Here is a 22827-nt window from a genome sequence, read left to right as displayed (position 1 = left end):
TGGTACTGCACAGAAATGTCAACAGCGCCCTCTAGTTTTTGTGACAGTCACACATTCCTCCCTGGAAATAGGGGGACACCCTAATTGAGAGCTACCGGGACCCCTCTTTGGTGCTGGGGAAGTGATTTCCACCCCCGCCGGAATTTTCTTGGCGGAGAAACACACGGATACGGGAGCCAGTGGCTCGGGCTGTTTATTATAATAACGCCCCCAAGTGAGGCAGAGAAGAGGGGCCGTGCCAGGAGGGGTAGTCAGCCGGCGGGTGTGAGCAGGAAAGTGGGGACAGCCTCCAGAGCCACTGGGGAAGTGACACTTAATCTCGGTCGAATATACTCAGAGAGAGAGAGAAAGACGGGGGAATCCAGCCACCAGAAGCTGGCTGGGGAAAAAAGAGACGCACGTTGGGCTGGGGGGGTGGGCAACAGGGGGTCCAGCGCTGAAGTAAGCTAGGCATCCGGGGCCCGGGTGCCACTAGCCGGAGCCCAGTCCATCAGCAGAGACTGCAGAGCAGCAAGGAGGCCCCTGCTTTGGGGCCAGAGACCGCACAGTGGTGGTGGTGGCGGTGGCGGTGGCGGTGGGAGCCAGGCTCCCGGGGCTCCCTAACCCCACATGGTTGTCTGCAGCCACTGTGGGTAGAAAACAAGCAGGTCCAAGGATGGGAGCGGGGGCGGGCAGGATGGCTGGGGAAGCCACGAGTGGGGGTGCCAGAAGGTCCCTTCCATGTACCTGGTTCAGATTCAGGCGAATATAGCCAGTATTCTTGGGGTCCATGGATAGAAAGTACGCTGTTTTGGAGAGGAGGCAAAGGGAGGGGTTTGGGAGCGGAGTCTCTGGTCTGCAAGACCCACTCCCAAAGAGGCAGGATGTCGGAAAGGGCGTAAGAAGCTGTCCCTGGCTGCCTCCCAGCTAGCCCTCCGCCCAGGAAGGAATTCAGGATAACACGGCGTGGCCTTGCTCTGAGCCATATACTGAGTGTCGTCACACGCGAACTCCTGTGTTCTGGACTCCAGCCCAGGAGGGCAATACTACTGTTGCCCACATTTTATAGATGAGAACAGAGGACAGAAGCACAGAGAGAGAAGTGACTTGCTCAAGGCAACAGAGCCAGCAAGCGGTGGAGCTGGGATTGGAACCCAGAGCATCCGGGAGCTTAAAAGAGGGCGTGGTTTGGGCGCAGCGCCCCTCCTCTGTGTGTCTGCGAGGCGACCCCGGTCCGCCGCCCACGGTGGGGAGTGGGCAGATGACTGACTCACTGAACATGGCCTTCAGCCTCAGGAAGCAGCTGATGAAGCTGTCAAAGTCCACGATCATGTCGTCGTTTGCATACCTGGCCACCAGCACCTGGGTCACCTTGTTACTCAGCTTGATGCCTGGGCGAGAGAGGAGTGCGGACGGGGAGTCCAGCCCTCTGGCCACCGCTTCGCATCCTCCCTCCCTGCCCCCAAACCCTCTCCTGGCCCCCTGCTAACCTGCTTTCTCGATTGCCAAGCGCATCTCATAGGAGTTCAGGCTGCCCGAGTGGTCCTCGTCACACTCTCGGAAGATGTCCTGAAGGGACGGACAGATGACGTAGGGCCGTGTGCAGAGTGCGGTGGTTGAACTAATGAAATGCTTTAGTGAAGTTAACCTACAAGGGCTGCCTACCCTGGCCCTTTCCCTGAGTGCCCAAGATTCCTGTCATCTAGTGACTGTAGGAGACGTCTGGCAAAGGGAGTGGGTTGGAAACTGAGTCAGTGATCTGAAAGACCCGCTCCCAACTGGCCGTCTGCATGTACCCATTAAGCTGGCTGATGCCTGGACTTACCCGTTGTTCGATATCTTGGCTAGCCAATATACCAGCAGCTCAACAGATCCCGTCCTGTGTGTGCGTTTAGTCCGGGGCTCCCGTTCTGGCATCATCCGTACTAATCCCCGTCACTCTTGAGGACCTCCCTCTCTGCCCACCATAAACTGCCCTTTCAATTTTATTTTACCGTCCATTTCTTGATTTTTTTCCACAGGATCTGGAACTCGGGAAGCCCCAGCTTGCCAGAGCCATCTTTCTGCAGGGTGGTCAAGGATGCCAGAGGAGGGAGCGAAGAGGGTATCTTGGGGATAGGGAAGCAGAGGGGCTCACCGAGTGGGGGGCCGTGAGACCAGGGGTTCCTGTGTGGTCACGATGGTAACCGCCAGAACGGGCATCTTTTGCTATCTCAGAGCCCAATCCCCAGCAGGAAGGAGGGCATGGCTGGCCAGAGAAGTGGCCGCCAGTGGGGGCCAGTCCTGGGGGTGGGGGTCAGGGGTGGGAGGGCGCTGGGCAAGAAGATACATCCATGAGGTTGATCATACAGCGGCACACGTCTAGGCCGAAGCCCTTGGTCCTGAAGTTTCTGACTGTGAGGGAGGGAAGGGGCGGGAAGAGAGGAGTGCAGGGGCATTGTGGGGGAGGTTGGGAGTGGTGGAGGGGAGGCACAAGCTGTAGGGGAAAGGTTGTGAGTGGGGCGGGTGCGGGGAGGGTTGGAAGACTCACGTTTGGAGACCACCTTGTTGAGCAGCTTCTGTAGCTCGTACATGCCTATCTCCTTGTCCTGGGAAGGGGGACCATAAACCCCTGCTCCGGCACCTTCACCCTGGCCACCTCCTTTGGGCACCCAGCCCTCAGCCTCTCACCTTGCCTCCTGCCACTATCTCAAACAAATTTATGAAGTCCTGATCTATGTCCTTCTCAGAGAACTTCTCCTGCAGAGAGAGGAGTGGGAAAAGGACCCAGTCGAGAAAGTTCCTTCACACTCCCCAGATGCTTCCTCTGTCCCCCCCCACCCCATGGCTTCCCCTCACCTCTTGGAGTAGCTCAGCATAGTTGACTTCGTCCAGTTCCCTGAGCAAAAGTGAAGGAAGTCTTGGGAGTTATCCGGGATCAGGGAGACAGGGATTTTTAGTGGGGTGGTTGTGAGGAGACCATGCCATGTATCTGAAGCAATGCGGAACAGACTCCGTGAGGATCTGGGCTCTGATTCTGCTTCGCTCCCAACTGGGACTCCCCCTCCTTGTGCCTCAGTTTCCCTGACTTAAACTAGGGAGAGAACTGGGGAGGCCCAGATGACTGCTCCCTAGGCGTGACATCCTACAGCTCTGGGGCAGGTGGCCTTGGAGCAGCGAGGGGGGGCTTCTCACCAGGACTCGCTGTGCTTCTCTGTGAAGACCCGAAGCAGGAAGTCAGCATCCTTGTGCGGCTCAAAGGTGGAGGGGATGATGACATACTCCCCCGGAGGCAGCCGGAGATGGCTGCTCACCTCCCGGGAGTTCATGAAGATCTCCGAGAAGCCATGGTCCTGATACTTTATGAAGAAGTCCTTCTTCAAGTGAACATCCTGGATGTTCTGAAACTATACATGCCTTGGAGGTGGGTACAGGGCGGGCATGGGAGGGTAAGGAGGGGGAACCCCGAAAGTGAAGCCTGGCTCGGGCAGGCTTGTGGGAGGTATCACCACAAACTGACCAGTCCTGGACACCACCCAACTGGCAGGTAACCCCAGCATGATCTCCTTCCCCAACTCCCACCCAGGGCCCCAGGGCACTGCAACCCTAACCCAGTGGCCCCCAGTGGCCCTGAGAGCCCTTTGCTGAATTCCACCCCTTGCCCATCCACATGCAGCCAGAGGTGGGGCTGTGCCAGCCCAGAATCAAGCCCCGCGTCTTCTGTACCTCCTTTGGGACCTAGGAAGAGAAGAGAGAGGGAGGTCAGAGCCCCAGGATGGTGAAGGGGCTCAGGCCTGTAGAAGCCAGGTGTGTGTGTGTGTGTGTGTGTATGTGTGTGGTTTGGGGGTGTTAAGGGCACTGGGACACTGGTGGTGGGGTGGGGCATGGGCTGGGATAGCTAAAAGTCCTAGCGTTAATATTGATAGTCCCTAAGTTTTGAAGAGCAAAGTATAGTTCATACAAAGTTTTGCCGTTGGGAGGAGATTTCTACCACTGCAGGTTAAGGACGGGCACCGAATCCCAAGAGGTGAGGTCACGTGCCCAACTTCACTCTGCTAAAAAGCAAATGGGATGGAAATCTAGGAGATTATTTTCCTGAACTTTTTTTTTTTTTAAAGATTTATTTATTTGACAGAGAGACAGCAAGAGAGGGAACACAAACAGGGGGAGTGGGAGAGGGAGAAGCAGACTCCCTGCCAAGCAGGGAGCCCAATGCGGGGCTCGATCCCAGAACCCTGGGATCATGACCTGAGCCGAAGGTAGACGCTTAACAGCTGAGCCAGTCAGGAGCCCCAATTTTCCTTAACTTGAACGCTCATATCCTGCAGAAAGTTAATAGGTGATTACCAAAATGGAGCATTGAACATAGTTCCGTAAAATAGTTCTGTAAAAAGGTGGGTTAGACCAAGATAAACAGGCTGTTCTTCTGTCGGGATGACCAGAGCCTTTAACATGCTGATGCCCTGTAGAGCTTGGGGTGGGAAGTAGAGAATAGAACCTTTCCCCCACGTCTAACCTTGGAGATATCTTGAGGGACGTCTGGTGTCTGTTAACCTCGTAGGCTCACAGCCTAGAAGGAGGGCAAGACTTGTGTCTATGTTTGTTCACTACTGACCCACTGGAGACTGGACTGGGGCCTGGCGCATAGTAGGGGCTCCATAACTCTTTGAACAAATGGTCGTTTACAGGATTTTGCAAAGCGTGATTTTGGAAACATTGTCAGGGATTTCTCTTGGCTGCTGGAGTCAATGCTTTTGTGTGGGGTATCTGCGGGGAGACTCGGGGACGGTGTGGGGAAGTCTCAGAGGGCCTGGGAATCAGGACACAGGCTCTGTTTCTGAGCCTTGGGGGTGTGAACTTGGGCAAGTAACCTCACCTCCCTGGCGCTCCATCTCCTTCCTCTTCCCGGAAGGCGATCTTATCCCTAAGGCTTTTGGAAGGCTGTTGCAGGGGTGAGGCCAGGAGAGGGAGCAAGCCTGGCTGGGGCACCTGCCAGAGTGCCCACCGTGTAGATGACAAAGCCAATGGTCTGCAGCTGGGCTCCTTGGGGCCGCGCCTGTCGCCAATTCTTTTGCATCAGGGCCACCAGGCAGGTGCAGACGGCTTGGTCGTCCTCCGGGTCGTCGTCGTCATCCTCCTCGGGGAGAGAGATCCTAAACTGGGGATTGCTCCAGAATGTGTCTGTGGAGGAAGCAGTTCGGCATGGCTCTGCCCTGCCCCGGGGTGGACGAGCTTCCCAGCCCGTGCGCATGGCGGACCCGGAGCGCCCTCACGCACCGAGGTGGTTCCTGCAGCCCCCCGCAGTGCTGCCCTGCCGCCAGCTGCCCTCGTAGAACGTGGTGTGCCAGCAGCTCTTGTAGTCCCCAGAGAGGGCGTCGGGCGTCAGGTTGCAGATCTCCAGCAGCGTGAAGTTGTCCAGGAAGTCTTCGTAGGACATCCTGCGGGGTGGGGGGGGGGTGACGGCCTGACCTGCAGCATCCCCACACCCATAGCCCCCCCCACTCCAGGAGCCTCTGCGTCAAAGGCACAGGTGGGAGCGTGGCAGAGGAAATGAGGGCCGGGGCCGGGGCAGGAGGAAGCCCGCCCGAGCTGTACTGACCAGAACTCCCCGTCCTCCCTCCTGAGCAGGAGCACCTTCTGGACGTCCGGGGCCACCTTGTCCCACTCGCTGGCACTGGTGCAGAGACAGGCAGTGGAGGGAGAGGGGAGGGCTCAGGAGGCATTTGGTTCCTCCCCAAGGGATTCCCTCACCCCTGAATGCCTGCCTGTGGGGGTCCTGAGTTAGATGGAGAATCTCGTGGGGAGGAGCTGGCCCTGCAGGCCAGTGGCACTGCCTCGCTGGGGCGGGGGCAGGGGCCGCTGCCGGTACTCTGGGCCTCACCTGACAGCGCTGGTGGGGGGGCGCTTACGTGTCACTCCAGGCTCCATTCCACTCGATCCGGCCCCAGGGATTCCGGACCCGAATCAGGGTTTCTGTCCTGCCTTGGTACCAGACCTGGTGGGAGGGGTGTGGCCGAAGGTCAGGGGTCTCAGGCAGGAGGGATTCTCTGCCTCCTCCTGTGTCTCAGGGCAGATGCGGGTGGCAGACTCACATCCTGGAGGCCGGTCACGGAGTAAGCGTGCCCTCTCACCAGCATCCTGTGGGTCAAGGTCTCCAACTCGCTGTCGCTGGTGACCTGCAGAATGGAGAAGGAGAGGAATTCAGGATCCGGGCAGGGGTACTGGCGCCCCGAAGGGGTGTGAGCACTGTCAGGCATCAGTTTTGTCTTTTTTAAAAGATTTTATTTATTTATTTGAGTCAGAGCGAGAGAGAGTGAAAAAGAGCAAGCACGAACGGGGCGGGGGGGGGGGGGGAGTCGGNAAGCACGAACGGGGCGGGGGGGGGGCAGCAGGCAGAAGGAGAAGCAGGCTCTCTGCTGTGCAGGCAGCCCCATGAAGGACTCAATCCCAGGACCCCAGGGTGGTGACCTGAGGCGAAGGCAGATGCTTACTGACTGAGAAACCCAGGCGCCCCCAGGGTTTGGTTTTTAAAAAATTAAACCTGGTATTTGCAAATAATTGTAGATTCCCATGCAGTTTTAAGAAATAATGCAGGGAGGGGCGCCTGGGTAGCACAGCGGTTAAGCGTCTGCCTTCAGCTCAGGGCGTGATCCCTGCGTTATGGGATTGAGCCCCACATCAGGCTCCTCCGCTATGAGCCTGTTTCTTCCTCTCCCACTCCCCCTGCTTGTGTTCCCTCTCTCGCTGGCTGTCTCTAAATAAATAAATAAATAAAATCTTAAAAAAAAAAAAAAGAAATAATGCAGGGAGGGGCGCCTGGCTGGCTGGGTCAGTGGAGCTGATAACTCTTGGTCTTGGGGTCATGAGTTGAAGCCCCACACTGGGCATGGAGCCTACGGAAAAAAAGAAGAAATCCAGAGAGCTCCTATGCATCCGTATCCAGGTTCCCCCAGCGGTAACATCTTGCAAACCTGTAGGATGCTGATGTTGATGGAATCCGTCAGGCTTCTCCAAATGTCCCCACGTCTGCCAGTAGGCCTGTATGTTCTGTGCAGTTGTACCACGTGTGCAGTTCTCTGCACCCCCACCACGGTCCACCACAGAGCAGTCCCAGCACCGCAGGCCTGCCCTGTGCTGCCCTCTTTTTTTTTTTTTTTTAAAGATTTTATTTATTTATTTATTTGACAGAGAGAGACAGCCAGCGAGAGAGGGAACAAGCAGGGGGAGTGGGAGAGGAAGAAGCAGGCTCACAGCGGAGGAGCCCGATGTGGGGCTCGATCCCAGAACGCCGGGATCACGCCCTGAACCGAAGGCAGACGTTTAACGACTGAGCCACCCAGGAGCCCCTGAGCTGCCCTCTTATAACCATGCCCACCTCTTCTCACTCCCCTCTTCCCTGACCTCTCATAACTGCTAATCTGTTCTCTACTTTTTATTTTTATTTTACTTTTTGGAAGATTTTCTTTATTCACTTCAGAGAGAGAGAGAGAGCTCGTGCATAAGTGGGAGGGGGAGAGGGGCAGAGGGAGAGAGTCTTCAAGTAGACCCCCACCCCCACTGAGCATGGAGCTGAGGCTGGCAGATCCCAGGATCTGAGATCTTGACCTGAGCTGAAATCAAGAGTAAGACACTCAACTGATGGAGCCACCCAGGGGCCCCTGCTCTCCATTTTTAAAAATTTTGTCATTTCGGGGCACCTGCCTGGCTCAGTTGGTGGAGCATGCCAGTTTTGATCTCAGGGTTGTGAGTTTGAACCCCACGTTGGGTGCAGAGATTACTTAAAAATAAAATCTTAAAAGGGGCGCCTAGCTGGCTCAGTATGTTAAGCGTCTGACTCTTGACCTCGGCTCAGGTCATGATCCCTGGGTTGTGAGATCGAGCCTGAGTCGGGCTCTGTGATGAGTGTGGAGCCTGCTTGGGATTCTCTCTCTCCCTCTCTCTGTGCCCCTCCACCCCCACTCCCAGACCCCACTTGCACACACTCTCTCTGTCTCTAAAAAATATATATATAATAATACAAAATAAAATAAAATCTTAAAAAAGTGCTGTCATTTCAAGACTGCCAGGGAAATGGAATCATATGGTATGGAACTCTGTTGGCTCTTTGCATTAGCATAATTCCCCTGGGATTCATCCAAGTAGTTGCATGTATCAGTGGTCCATTTTCTTTCATTGCTGAGTCATGTCCAATGACGTAGGTGCACCACAGTGTAACGATTCACTCATTGAAGGACATCTAGACTGTTCCGTTTCTGGCTACAATGAATAAAGCCACTGTGAACATTTGTGTGCGGGCTTTGTGTGGACGTAAGTCTTCATTTCTCTGGGATAAAAGCCCAAGACTGCAACCGCAGGGTCACATGGTTGCACTCCGGGTTCATTTATTTATTCGAATAAATATTTGCTGGGCGTCTATGGCATGCCAAGCAGCACCCTAAGTCCCGGGACCCAGCACTGAATAAGACAAGTCACTGCCCTCACGGACTGTGAAACAGCCGGGAGAAGACAGGCTGTAAATAACAACGTTGATAAGGCAGACCATTACAGAGCACCATAAATGTTGAAGGGAGAATAAAAACAAAATAGAGAACAAATGAGGTTAGGAGCAACTGATTTAGATTGGGAGGCAGAGAATAGAAACCTAAGGAAGAGGCATTTGAACTGAAATGTGAATGAGAAGGAGCTAGTCAAGAACCTTGTAGGTGAAAACAACAGCATGTGCAAAGGCCCTGAGGCAGGACCAAGTATGGCTTACTTCGATGGAGCAGCCCATGAGGGAGGATCGTTCAACGGCCTTCCTAAGAATCTTCAGCAGGTTCCGAGGGGGCTTCTGGAGTTGGAAGCTATAGGTCACACCCCCCGTGAAGTCCTCAAGGCCCTCCATGGTGTTGCCCCCCGACAGTGCTTCATAGGACCCATTCAGCCTGTGGGTACAGAGAGAGCATTTTTGTGCTCCAGGATAGAGAGGTCGGCTTGGACATGGGAGGGTGCAGGGAGGGAAGGAAGGGATGCCCTGACCTCCCTCTGCCTTTTCCCCTGATTCCAGCTGCCCCCCTAGCTGCCAGCTGTCAGGGCAGGCTTGGAGACAAGGCCAGCTTGGGGCACTCACTTGGCATAGGCCTTCTCCAGCAGGGCGCTCCAGAATTCAGTGCGCTCAGCGGAATGCACAAACACGAGTTTGCCATTCTTTGTGGGCAGCCGGTCGTCCACCACCACGTCCACCCACTGCCCAAACTGCCAGATCTGTGGGCAGCAAGATGGAGCTCAGTGGGGCTTAGGGCATCTGTCTGCCCCAGGCCTTCCTCCAAACACATGCATCCCTCCCTGCCACGCACCCCCACCCCCCCCACTCCCCGCCACCCACGCGCACACACTCCTTGTCTAAGAACTGTGTTACACGAGCACCTCCTGGTGGCCAGGATCAGTGACACGCCAGTGGCAGAGAGCCCACTCCCCAGAATGGCGGAGGCGTGTGTGAAAGGCAATGAAAAGCCTGAACCTTGCCCCCAGCCTCAACTCCAGTTCCTGCCAGGGCCTCCAGAGAGACAACACCCACGTTTTGACCTTGGCTGGGCTTTAGGATTTCTGAGGTTTTAAAAAACTCTTGTGATTCTCAGAAATATTTTTGTGATGTGGGGAATTTGTCCACATGTCACTAAGCTTAAAGAGCAGATTACAAAAATTATGTGACCCTTACTGACTGTTGACTCCCAACGTCATACACATCCACACATTTCTACCAAGAGAAAGAGACAGAGAGAGAGAGAAGCAGGAAAGCCACAAACTGATAACAATTCTTTTCTTTTTGGGCTTAAAAAAATTAGCTTACATGATTTCTTCAGTCAGCAGATATTTCTCTGATAATTAGACAAAAGCCCACCCTAATAAATGTCATTTTTCAAAAAGAAAAGAAAAAAGGTAACTTCAAAGCACATAAAATTCTTCTTCTTCCTCCCTCCCCTCTTTCTCTCTGTCTCTGTCTCTCTCTCTGTCTCTGTCTCTGTCTCTCTCTCTCTCACACACACCACAAAATAATTCCAGCTTTCAAATCATCCTTCACCTGAAAATGGAAGATGCCGGCATAGTTTTTCCTGAAGCTCTGCCCCCTGGGTACCACCCGGTATAGCAGTTTGGGGCATGTGGTAAGGGAGCCGATGGCAGCCAGCAGCCAGCAATCCCCTGGAAAGACAGGAAGGGTGTTGCCTCTCGAGCCCTCCTATATGTGAGTGTGGGTCCCAGACTCCAAGCCCTAAAGGAGCGGGATGGGGCTCTGCGGCCCCTCCCCCACAGAGATGCACCTCCTGTGACCCCCCGACTAAGGACAGTTCAGGAAGGAATCTAGTAGGGAGAAACAGGGCTGAAGGAACAGGCCCCGGGGGGGGGGGGCGGGTGGTGAGCCTCTTTACCTTCTCTACTAGGTAAGAGATTCACAGATTAGAGCCAAATGCTTTGGTTTTTGGACATGCGAGGAGTATTAGGCCTTTGTCTTGCTCCTTACCCTGAGAGCTGCTTTGGAGATCTGCTTTGTGGAGACAGCCAGTTTTCTCCCATCCCAGTCACCTTCCCCCCGTCCCCTGCCTTCTACTCTATGACTACACTGGTGTAGCAATCAAGACACCCCTCCCTGATGTCACCCACATAATTCTGGAGACCCAAGGGGCTTAGTCTGTACCCCCAGCTCGGTCCCTGGGGCTAGGCGTTGATGGGGCCTAGGGGCAGTCTCCCTAGGCTAAGGTCGTCCGTTGCAGTCTCTGTCCTAGGCATCTCAGAGCTCGCTGAGTGGCGCCATGGGCAGGGTGGTACCCTGAGTGAGGGCTCTAGCCCAGGCTGAGGCCGAGGGCAGGGGGAAAGCATCTGTGATTATGAACGGCCTCCTGGCTGCCTGGGTACCCTTGGCAGGGGGGCGGAGGGTGGGAAGAGAAGGTTAGGGACACTCCAATCCTCCATTGCCAAAGGGACACCTGCACAGGAAGAAGCCGGTTCTCCTTTTGCAGCCCTGTGAGCCACAGCAGGGGACACTGGGCCTGAGGTCTCCTTGGCTTCCGCCCTGCCCACAGCCTGCCCTTTCCTCTGCCCCAGATACAACAGAACTCAGCCCCAGAGGAAGCCCACCCTGTTCTTATCCCTGAAGATGCAATGAGGGTTTGGAGGAGCCCTTCCTTAGGGAGGGACCTATCCCTTGGGGCTGTCATAGGAGCCATGGGAGAGCGGCCGAGGAACCGAGCACTCCTTTATTTGTCACGTCAGACTGAGGAAGTTCTGGCACCTGCAGTGGCTTAAAAATACATCCACAAGCTTTTGGACAAGCCTCCCCTTGGGAGGTGAAGCCTAATTCCTTCCCCTTGAGTGTGGGCCAGATTTTGTGCTTGCTTTGAGCAAATGGAATGCGGTGGAGGTGACCATGCGTGCTCCCCTGAGAGGAGGCAGTAAAAGGCATGACGGTTTCCTCTTTGTTCTCTCTCTTGGATCATTCTGTCTGGGGGAGCCAGCTAGCAGGTTGTGTGCATGTGGTAAGGACCTCTCAGGAGGTCCTACGGGGAAGCCTTGGTCACGGGGACCTGAGGTCTCCTGGCCTGTGCGCGCGCCATCTTGGAAGCTGGTCCTTCAGAGGAACACAGCTCCGCCTGATGTCTTGACGCAGCCTCGCGAGAGACTCTGAGCCAGACCCAATCTGCTCTGCTTCTTATGAATTATTGACCCACAGAGACTGAGATGATAGATGTTTGTCATTGTCTTAAATCACTAAGTCTTGGGGGCAATGGATTGCATAGCTATGGGTAGCTAATAGACCACCTGGCTTGCTCCCATTCCCAGATAGCACTTGGGGGGCGGGGAGCAGGGAGAACATACCTGACAGTCTCACCACCTCTCCTCAGAAGGGGAGGGGCAGGGAAAGAGGAGGGATCATCTGAACCTATCGGTCCCAGCTCCCCAGCCTCAAAAGACACCCTGGCATTCCCCCTACCCCAGCCTTCTTCCTCGATTCACCCCCTCCTTCCACAGCGGCTTTCTTGCTCCACACTCACCTAGTACACCTTGACAGATGTCTGTTGGGCTGATCCCGTTCACAATGAAGTGAGGATTGCTTGTGATTTGCTGCAGTGGAGGAATAAAGATTTTAGGGGGCCCAGGACATCCCCCTCCCCACCTCCCTCTCACCATTCCCGGGGAGTGATGTCCACCTCCAAGGCAGGGGCGGGGAAGGTCACGGGACCCGCTGGGCAGGGTTGTGGGATGTGAGAGCAACGGTCAGTGAGCGGTTTTCCCAGGGGTTCTCTGAGAGGTTTGGATAAGCATGGCCAGAACTGTCCCCAGCCCTGATCCAGGGTCAGAAGAGGGGGTCGGGGGACTGGAGATTTCAAAGTGATGGGGGCATCATTACAAACAGCCCTCCCACTCCCACAAGGAATCCACGCCTCCCCTCCCAGTACCCACACCGGGCCGTTGCCAAGAGATGTTCTGCACACTCTTGGAGCCGGGGCCCAGATCCTTGAAGCCCAGCGAACTGGGCTCAGCAGGGAAAAAGGAGTCCTCAAACAGTTCTCCCCTCCTCAGACAGGCTGCCAGCAGGTCCTTATAGTTCTGGTTATTGTAGTTCTGGGCATTGTGGTGTTGGCCTACGCCTTTGGCTTTGAGTCGGTTCAGGCTTATGGAAGCCACCATTCCCTGATCCGCGAAAACGGTATCTGCTTCACAAAGAAAAGACAGATAACCCAATTAGAAAAATGGACAAGGGATCTGGATACTTTTTTTCTGAAGAAGATACACAAAAATGCTCAACACCATTAGTCACCAGGCAAGCGCAGATCCGCGACGACCCGCCACTTTGCGCCCACCAGGATGGCTACAGTCAAAAAGACTGATAATAACAAGGGTCAGCGAGGATGTGGAGAAATTGGAACCTTCATCCATTGATGGTGCGAATATAAAAGGGTGCAGCCCCTTTGAAAACTAGCCTGGCCATCCCTCAAACAGTTAACCGAAGAATCATTACCATATGACCCAGCGATTTCACCTCTTGGTATATTCCCAAGAGAAAGGAGAATGTACGTCCATATAAAAACTTGCACACAAATGTTCATTGCATTATTCACAATAGCCAAAAAGGGGGAATAAACCCCAAGTGTCCATCAGCTGATAAATGGATCAGTAAGACGAGAAACATACGTACAATGGAATATCATTCATGCAAGAATATCATTCAAGAAGAAATGAAGGGCTGGGGCTCCTGGGGACCTCAGTCAGTTAAGTGTGTGCCTCTTGATTTCGGCTCCGATTGCGGTGTGGGAGGAATCCAGAGTGGGGAAAAAGAGGGGAAGCTATAGGGAGGCACAGGAGGGTTCTAGGCTGTCTAGGGGTGAGAGCCAGGTTGAGCCCACTTGGGCTGAGTTCCACAGAGGCAAGAGCAGGGGGTCTCAGTGATTCGTCCTCCCTCGAGTTGGCAGACAAGGAGAAGAGTCAAAGGAGCAAAGCTAACAGCACGGAGTGCCTGCTCTGGACCAGGCACAGCAGCCTCCAGAAAGATCCATGCAATATTGGCAATTACTGGAAGAGGAAGCAGGAGCCTGGGTCACAGGTGAGGGTTGAGCATGGGGCGGAGTCTGACAGCAGACCCCAGACAGGGCCCGTGACCTTTCCCTGACAGTCCCTCCGGAGGTAGGTGCTTCTCCTCAGGGAAAGTCCCATGGAATAGCATAATCTTTCCATCCTCATCATCTAAGGGGATCATGGGCCATTTGTGGCGAAACTTCTCTGATGCCCCTTGACTCTTTCCACTAAGCCAACCAAGCAAACCCTTTCTCCTGCCCCACAGCGGTGTCTCCTTGGGACTTCCCTAGGTCCAGGAATGCCCCTGTCGTCTCCCCTTGTTAGCCTGACAAACCCAAACCAGGCTGCTACCGAGAGGCCCAGCACCTTCGAACACAGGCAGCCGATTCTCAGCGGCACTGGACAGCTCCTGCCTCGCTTCCTTTGCCTGGAACTCTTCCTGCTCGCGCACACACACGCCTTGTCCACTGGGGGAAGTCCTGCTCAGCCTTCCAGGCCCTGCCCCGTGCCACTCCCTTGGTGAAGCCCTCCCCTAATGTGCCCGCCAGAGTTTGGGGCCGCCCCTCATGTCCAGCACTTTCCTTTTGGGGATACCCATCGCTGCCTGCCGGCTCTAAGTTGGCTTGTCTGTGAGCTCTCAAGGGTGGAGGTGGGGGCTTCTCTGTCCACCACTGGGTTCCCTCTGTCTCACATAGCACCAGGCCCCAGGAGGGGCTCAGAAATATTTTCAGTGGATGAATGAATGAATGAATGAATGAATGAAAGCCTTGCATTGCACGGTAGTGATTTTTCATCTGTGCTTGCAAATCTATGTTTTCTCTCTCCTGCCCTGCCCCCCAGCCCCCTGTCCCACTCTGATCCCCAACAGACTATACACTGGGGACCAGACGTGTATTTATTATTATTTATTTATTTGTCTCCCTCCCTGGAATGAAAGCTCCCTGTATTATTTATTAGTTATCTCCCTCACTAGAATGAAAACTTACGAGGGCAGGGATTTTTGTCTGTTTTGTTTGCTGCCGCATCGAGCACTTAGTAGGTACTCAATAGATGTTTTGAATGATGTGGCCCAGTGCCCCTAGAAGGGAGGAGGGTCACACATGTTAGTTTCTCCCTGTGAAGGGATAGATGGGCATGTGGCTCGTCCTGGGGACCCTCCGTTCCATTAGGGAGAGCCCCCCCCCACCATGCTGGTAAATGGTGTGCCCAGCAGACTCCAACCCAGGACTGCGCATAGGCCATGCCTGGTCTGGGGACCAAACAGAGCGAACTCAGCCCAGAGAAGCCAGAGTGTTGGTGCAGACCGTGAGCAAAGGCCCTGGCCACCGCATAAAGGCTTCTCTGCAGTCCCCTTGGGGTCCCTGGGGCCTGAAGACTCCTGGCTCTCAGAGAAAAGTTCACTGGCCATCAGGATTAGAGTGAGTTCGCTGGACAGGCTTGGAGTCCTGTCCTTTGCTTCTTCCATGGAGCCCACGGTTTGGGATGAGAAGATATGAGGAGCCTCCCCCAGCTGTAGAAGGGACTAGCACTGACAGAGCAGCTATCAAAATACTAGTTAACGGTGTTTGAGGACTCCAAGCCTGGCGTGGTTCTAAGTACTTTCCTTGCAGTAACTCTGGGAAGCCTCACGACAACAACCCCAGTAGCTAGGTTTTCTTGTTCTGTCTCCCTGCTTCAGAGGAAGAACCGACGCCCAGAGAGGCTGAACTTCTGCCCGCAGGGCAGCCGTCAGGCAGGGGCAAACCTAGGCAGGCTGGTCTGAGCTCCTACCCATCCCTGGGGCCTTGCGAGGAGGGAGCCACGGTGCAGGGGCAGGGGCCGTGCTGGAAAGGATGAGTGGTCCATCTCCATTTTACTAGCTTCTAGGTGCTCTTTGTTACGTTGCTTCCCCTAGGTGGGGGGGGGAAACTGAGGCTGGATAAGGTGTTGGAAAAGGGGTCAGGAAAGCTGCTGTTTCCTCTTTAGCAGAGCTGGTGCCCTGGGCTGCACTGAACCAGATTGGGTGGCTGTGTGACCACGGGCAAGTTGCTTTATGTCTCTGAGCCTTAATTTCCTCATCCGTATAAAGACGCTGCTATATTCTACCTTTGAAGGGTGTTTCGGATGAAATGATGCAACAGACATGAGCTGGCGTTCAGTAGGTGTTTGGAAAATGTGGGCTGCCTTTCCCCCCACTGACCCGGCTGGGGAACTAGTATTTATTGAGTTCCTGCTGGGATCATAGCGCAGCCCTCCTCCTTCCTAGGACTCAATGATCATAAGGATGCAGCAGCATGTGGAGATCATCTGCGTGTCTGTCTCGGTGTGAGCTCCTTTTGTTTTCCTTTAAAGATTTTTATTAATTTATTTGACAGAGAGAGCACGCCTCAAGTAGGGGAAATGGCAGGCAGACGGAGAAGCAGGGAGCCCGACACGGGGCTCGATCCCAGGACCCTGGGATCATGAGCTGAGCCAAAGGCAGACGCTTAACCAACTGAGCCACCCAGGAGCGGGTCGGTGTGAGCTCCTTAGAGCAAACTGTAACTCAGCCACTTTTGTGGAGCATTTATTCTGTGCCGGGCACCGAGGAGTCAGAAGTGAACACTCAGTGAGCGTCTGCCTTTGGCTCAGGTCAAGATCTCAGGGTTCTGGGATCGAGCCCCGCGGCATTGGGTTCCCTGCCTCTTGCTCTCCCTCAGCTCCTCCCCGGTCCCAGCTCTATCGCTCTCTCTCTCAAACAAATAAATAACATCTTTAAAGAAAAAAAAAATGCGAACCCTCTCCTGAGGGAGCTCTGAGAGGACCCTCCCCAGGCTATCCCTCTTCACATTCAGCTTCATGGGCCACAGAGGCAGGGGGAAGGGGCCGGGGAGAGAGGCCACCCAGATCCAGTGGGATAATTGGGAAGTTCTTGGGGGGTAGTGACTGCCCCCTTTTTCCTGAGGGCCCCCTGAGGGTGGGGTGCACCAGAAATTTCTGGTTCTGGAAGAGGCAGGGGCAGGAGCAGGGAAGAGGGTGTATGCAGCTGGAATCTGGGCGTTCTCCCCCCTTCCTTTCCCTTCCCCCCACCCTCTTTCTTCCCACCCAAGCCCTCTGGCTTTCTCTTAGAAATAGTAGAGGAGCTCCTTCCCACTCTCTCAGGCCAGGGGGAAAATGAATGAAGGAGTGTGTCGGGGCAGTAGCTTATTTCTTTGCTCAAAGAGCAGGAGAAAGACTTGGAGGGAGGCCTATGGAGGACAAACCTTGGAGTCCCCTTCAGGTGAGAAAGTCCAGAAAGGCAGGCTGCAGAACAGCCCCGAGGAGGTTAGAATCAGAACTGGTCTTGTTTCATCACCTGGTCTTTACCCCGTGTCTCCAGCAGGGCAGGGATGACTGTCCCATGACACCTAGGCCCACCCCAGGGCCCACCCGGAGCTGTTAAGGCTAGCGATCCTCAACCCGGGAGATCGCGCCTCCTGGTAACACTCGGCAATGTCTACAGAGACATTTTTGGTTGGCATAACTGGGGAACAGGGGGGTGCTCCTGGCACCCGGTGGGTAGAGGCCGACGGTACCGCTTGAAACATCCTACAGCGCTCAGGACAGCCCATGACAAAGAGTTATCCAGCCCCAAATGTCAAGTGTCCAGGTTGAGAGACCTGGGTTAAGTGAGGGGCCCAAGGGCACCCACGCAGTAAGGCAAACTACTCTGTGTCCTTCAACCACGGGGTCACCTTAGGGTGCCTCTGACTTGGCTGCCTCTGGGAGTGACTGTGCCGGCCTCTTCTGGGGGTCTGGAAGGACCACAGGAGGGGTTGGTGTCCAAGAAAACCGGAGAACCTCAGCGGGCAGACCAAGGCTATGGAGGTTAAATCAGCTTCCTCATTCCTCTGGAGGGCTGGGTCTGAGCGCATTTCTCAGGGGCTGGTAGGGGGACACACGCGCCAGCGCACACACACACACATACACACACACACACACACACACTCTCTCTCTCTCTCTCTCACACACACACACCACCACAGTCATCACCAAAAATGTCTCCAGAGTGGGTGACAGAGCCGAGCCCTGTTAGGTGGGCTAGGGGTGTGGGCAAGCTGAGACAGACAGACAAGGCTGGCTGTGGGAAGGACAGACAGATGGCCATGAGTGGCTAGGAAGGTCTCTGTCCCAGGTGTGTATTATGTCTCCCCCGCAGGTTGGGGGTCGTCCCTGAGGGAGGGGGCTGCGGCTTCCCCACCAGACGGAGGCCTGCAGGTTTGTGGACAGATGAGTGTTCAAAGCTGGCAGGAAACAAAGACCTTGTCTAGACTTCTCAGGGCACTTCTGAAGAGTGAGGACTGGGTTTGGTGTTCTCTTAGAGCGAGGCCTACACTCCCAGGGCCCAGGCAGATAGTGAAGGCAGGATCTGGGGTGTCCCTTCTAGCAGATCCCAGGCTGGCTGAGGTGCAGGGCTGAGCCCTTCTGCTGGCTGGGACTGGCTGTCCCCCACCACTTAGCCCCCACCCCACAGAACAGCTCAACTCTGCCAGTGCCTCTCTCCCCAGGGCTGTCTCCCTTAGGCCTCGAGGTCAGGTCCCCAGGCCTGCCTCCAGACTCCTGTTCCTGTGGCCCTCTTAGGTTCTAGTCTTTTTTTGGACCAAGAAGGCTGTTTTTCTGGGCTGGGGAGAGGTTCTCTCTGTTCCCTGAGTTTTATTTCTCTAATGGCTGCTGGGGCTTCCCTCACACAAGCCCTTCTCCCAGGCAGCTGTGACAGTGGGGTAACTGGTCCCTCTCCTCTCCCTGACTCCAACTGTCAGTGGAGACAGGAGGAAGGGCTCCTGTGGGTCCGGCCATCAGCGGACTGTCTGAGGAAGAGGCCCACCTGCTGCTAGGGAGCATCCAGTCTGATGGAGGAGTCATCCTCCGGGGGCACAAACCCCTTCCCTGGGGGGAGGCCCTAGTCTGCAGAGGCGTGGGAGTGGTACAAGCCCCATCAGCGCCTACCTGGGGAGTACAGCATGTTGGTGGTGAGTATGGTGCTTGACAGTTGAAGGTTCTGGGGGGAGGGGGAGGAGAACCCCTCCCCCAACCCAGAACTCTCCAATTGCAGTGGGAGTCCTGGGGCAGTGGCACGTTTTACTAGCTGCCTTCCTCTTCCGTCTTCCTTGCCATTGCCCCCCCCCCCCCCCCCCCCCCCCCCGCAGGCTGGCAAGGTCAGTAACCTGGCCCCTTTTGATCTGCCTGGTCCCCGCCCACCAGCCCAAGGGCCATTTCCCTGCGGGGACAGGAGTCCCAGCACCCCTACCCGGGGACACCTCTACCAGCCTGGTTGTCCTCAAGTACTGTCCAATCAGGACAAGTCTGAGTCCCCCTCCTTCAGCCCAAGGCTTCTGGGAAGGGATTGTCCCGGACAGCCCAACTTGATCCTTTTATCCTGAAAGCCTCTTCATTTCCGAAAGCCACCTGCCCACTGACATGGCACTCTCCCTGTGTGGCTCTGTGTCTTCCCGTGGCGTTCTCTGTGTCTCTCCTCTTCTCATACAGAAGCCAGTTGTGTAGGACTAGGGACCCGCTCTACTCTTGCATGACTTCTCTTCACTATTTACTTCTCCAGTGACCGCATTTCCAAATAAGGTGACATGCGGAGATACTGTTGATTAGGATTCAACATATCTTTCGGGGGGGGGGGACACGGTTCAACCCATAACCCTTGCCTTGGCATGGTTAGGTCACTGGCCTGGCTCTCATGTCTATCCAGGGAAAAGTGAGGGTCTGGGAACTAGCTAAACTCTTTGACCTGAGAAACCTGCCCTATAGTATAGGGTATGGCCATTGAGGACAGGGACCATCAAGGTCCTCCCGGTGACCTTCTGCCCAGCCTGGTGGAGCATTGGCCACTGAATGGAATCACAGAGTCTTGTCCCCAGCCGACTTTGGACAAGTCCTCCCCAACCCCCTTTCTGGGTCTCAACTTCCTCATCTGTAAGAACATTAATTACAGTTAATTAAGTTCTTAGTATGTGCCAAACACCGGGCTAAGAACTTTCTGCTTGTTTAATCCTTAAAACAGCTCAAGGACATGGTATCATTATCCTCATGTTATAGAGGAGAAAGAGGAGGGCCAGAGGAGACACAGTAAGAAATATATTCTTGGTCTCTGCTCCTGGTTCCTGACACAGAGCTCCTAAACCCTTGGAATTTTGTGAGTGATAACCGCGTCTTTTGTTCTAACGAAGTCATTCCGGGAAGACTTCCAGATAGCCTCAGGATGGGCGCTGGTGGCCAGAAAGACCAAGCCATGATTAAAAGCCTAGGACTTGTAGCCCCACTCCTCATTCTTCAGGAGGGGGAGAGGGGCTGGAGGTTGAGTTAATAAACAATCATGCCCCCACAAGGAAGTCTCCATAAACATCCCTAAATATGGGGTCTACACAGCTTCTGGGTTGGTGAACATGTTTACGCGCTGGGAAGGTGGTGCACCCCAACTCCACAGGGACAGAAGCGTCTGTGCTTGGGACCCTTCTGATCTCACCCTATGTCCTTCCTCATCTGGCTATTCATCGGTGTCCTTTAACATATCCTTTTCCAAGAAACTGATAGATGCTAATGTTTCCCTGAGTTCTGTGAGCCGTCGTAGCACATTGCAAAACCTGACGGGGGTGGGGGGTGGGGAGGGTCGTGAGAGCCCTGATTTAGAGCCAGTCAGTGGGAAGCACGGGTGACAGCCTGGGACTTATGACGGGCTCTGCAGTGGGGGCAGCCTTGTGGGACGCAGCCATTGTGAGATCTGATGCTGACCCCAGATAGACAGTGTCAGAACTGACGAATCGTAGCACATCCGGCTGGTGCCTGGACAGCCGGAGAACTGGTTGGTGTGGGAAAGGCCCCTTTGCCTCATTTGGTGTCTATTTTGTATGTGAGGACAACAGTTTTCCTGTTCAGGAGTTAGGATACAACTGGCCCAATGTCTCCCAGGTGGTAAGTGGCTGAGCTGGGATTTGAACCTAAATCCTCAGCTCTTGTCCATTATCTTCTACCAGCCCCAGCTATAAAGAGAGGAAGAGAAATGGCCTTTGTGGCTCCCTGTGGCCTCCTTCCTCCTTCCGCGATTCCACCGTTACACCTCGAGGTCCTTTCCAGCACTCAGTGTGGAGCACGGTTGCTCAGTCCTGGTTCAAAGAATGTGCGTCTGGGGTGCCTGGGTGGCTCGGTCTTTAAGCATCTGCCTTCGGCTCGGGTCATGATCCCAGGGTCCTGGGATTGGCATCGAGCTCCCTGCTCAGTGGGGAGCCTGCTTCTCCCTCTCCCTCTGCCCGCTGCTCCCCCTGCTTGTGGGCGTCCTCCCCTATTACAGCCTCCCACCTTGGGGCTGTGCTTGCCCCAGCACCGGGGCTCTGTCTGCTCTTGGGGCGTTATCTGAAGTTTCACATCTGGAAACGCTTGAACCTGCTTTTGTGCTTCATGAGGGGGGTTAGGGGAGAAGACCCTATAAGGTGGGATTAGGGGAGACCTGCTCTGAGGAAGAGGGAGGCGTGCAAGGCAGGTGAGGATTTCAGGAGTCCAGACTGAGGTCTGTTGAGGCCACGCTGTTCAGACATGGGGCTTGCCAAGCAAAGTGGGGGTGTGTCTGCCCACCTGTACAGAAAAACAGGTTTTGGGGGTGCAGAGGGGCCTTCAGAAACCAAGGTGCTTGGTTCAAAACCTCTCTTGGCTGCTTAAAGCACCCCCTCTGGGCCTCACTCTCAATCAATACCATTGATCATTCTCAAATGATCCAAAATGCATCTGGTTTCTTCCTTCCTCGGCTTATGTTCCAAAGAACTGATCAGAGCCCGTGGGACCTTCAGAGGCTGACCCCAGGCGCCCAGCCCCTACAGCCTCTGCAGATGATGCCAGCTGGTCCTTACCTGTGTCCCCACCCCTCCCCGTCTGTTCACTGCCCCTTAACCCAGTTCCCCAGCCTTACTTGGCCTTCTGGACTTTTCCATCTGACCCGATGAAGGGTCCCCTCACTGCCCACCCCCCATTCCCGGCCTCAGAGCAGGTGATGGAATCTTTCTAATTTAATCCAATGAGCCTGGGGAAGGGGTTTAGTACCACAGTGATCATTTTGGCCTTAATAATTGTGAGGTCTTGTCATTCCTCCTCTTTGGATGTCACTTTTCTTGGCTGAAACGTCAGAAGTTTGAATGGGCAAGATGTCTTGATTTTGGGCTTCCATACCATCCTAAGATTTTTTTCATCCTTGTCCTAGCACCCCTGCATCCAAGTTGTGTTAGTAGGAGCAAGGGACATCACCCCTGTGGGCCCCAGCTTCCTCATCTCGAAATCTGAGGATTCAGTCCACTCAGAGGGTGGTAGGAAGGGTGCTGGACCTAGTGAGTGTTCAGATCTGTCTCTGGCTTACCCACTGGGCGTGAGGACCTAGGATCAGCCTTGCTGCTGTGCTCCCAGCCCCCCAGCTCAGGCCCTGGAGCACAGGAGGCGCTCAGGAGGGTTTCATGGAGGGATCAAGGGCCAGACTGCTGTTTGCAGCCTCCGGGGCCTGCTGTGTGTGCTCCCCTGCTCCAAATTCACAGCCGGGTTTTGCCCACCCACCGGCTGGCACTCTGTTTCGCAGCCCTGAGACTTTGGGGACTCCACCTGGAGGTCCACATTTCTCAAGACCGTGGATCTGTCGTGGGCGCCTGCGTGACTCAGATGGTTAAGCGTCTGCCTCTGGCTCGGGTCATGATCTCTCAGGCCTGGGGATCCTGGGACCAAGCCCTGTGTTGTCATCGTCGTCATCCGGCTCCCAGCTCAGCAGGGAGTCTACTTCTCCCTCTCTCTCTGTCTGTCTCAAATGAATAAATAAAGTCTTAAAAAAAAGAAAAAGACTGTGGATCTGTCGTACATGCGAAGGCAAGCTGCTCACAGCTGGCCGCCAGGGAACACGGGTCTTCCAAGCCTCGTGTGTCACGCAGGGGGCATCTCTCTGCAGCCTGGGGTGGGTGAACCCCACACACCGTGTGCCTCCCACCCCTTGCCAGTGCCTGGGTGATCTTTGACAGGCTTTGTGCTGTGTTTGCTGTCCCTGCTGTTGGTCATTTCTGGTTGGCTGTCTGCAAGCCTTTGTGAGCAACTGGGCCAAGTGGGCACTTGCATATCTTTTTTTTTTTTTTAAAGATTTTATTTATTTATTTGACAGAGATAGAGACAACCAGCGAGAGAGGGAACACAAGCAGGGGGAGTGGGAGAGGAAGAAGCAGGCTCCTAGCGGAGGAGCCCGATGTGGGGCTCGATCCCATCACGCCAGAATCACGCCCTGAGCCGAAGGCAGACGCTTAACCGCTGTGCCACCCAGGCGCCCCAGGCACTTGCATATCTTATCTCATGTAATCC

General features: G+C 54.8%; 1 protein-coding gene across 2 annotated transcripts; it reads right to left on the bottom strand.

Annotated features, from left to right (window-relative positions):
- Window positions 1-226: 226 nt before the first annotated feature.
- On the bottom strand, window positions 227-18480 carry CAPN11 (calpain 11). 2 transcript variants are annotated; one of them, XM_019794440.2, is made up of 22 exons: window positions 18451-18480; window positions 12394-12647; window positions 11985-12054; window positions 10019-10137; window positions 9068-9201; window positions 8714-8882; window positions 6051-6134; window positions 5868-5953; window positions 5558-5632; window positions 5236-5396; window positions 4964-5139; window positions 3685-3696; window positions 3154-3365; window positions 2818-2857; window positions 2650-2718; window positions 2510-2567; window positions 2309-2373; window positions 1974-2042; window positions 1470-1548; window positions 1254-1370; window positions 727-785; window positions 227-626 (listed from the first exon to the last, which is right to left on the bottom strand). In XM_019794440.2, exons 1-22 carry the CDS (start codon window positions 18464-18466, stop codon window positions 600-602), a joined length of 2151 nt encoding a protein of 716 aa, XP_019649999.1. In that variant the 5' UTR covers window positions 18467-18480; the 3' UTR covers window positions 227-599. The 2 variants fall into 2 exon arrangements, with proteins under 2 accessions (XP_019649999.1, XP_019650000.1); XM_019794441.2 differs by lacking the exon at window positions 5558-5632.
- Window positions 18481-22827: the final 4347 nt, after the last annotated feature.

This window comes from Ailuropoda melanoleuca, chromosome 19 (genome assembly GCF_002007445.2).
Source record: "Ailuropoda melanoleuca isolate Jingjing chromosome 19, ASM200744v2, whole genome shotgun sequence".
Taxonomy (NCBI): domain Eukaryota; kingdom Metazoa; phylum Chordata; class Mammalia; order Carnivora; family Ursidae; genus Ailuropoda; species Ailuropoda melanoleuca.
The sequence above is the reverse complement of the archived record's forward strand: the minus strand, read 5'-3'. Positions and strand labels throughout refer to the sequence as shown.

Excerpts from the sequence above, each read along its gene's own strand:
- CAPN11 (XM_019794440.2), bottom strand. Across the intron at positions 10,138-11,984 it reads CATCTGTCAAGGTGTACTAG|GGGATTGCTGGCTGCTGGCT; the intron begins GTGAGTGTGGAG and ends CTGTCTTTCCAG. Across the intron at positions 627-726 it reads TTCGCCTGAATCTGAACCAG|TGGCTGCAGACAACCATGTG; the intron begins GTACATGGAAGG and ends TTCTACCCACAG.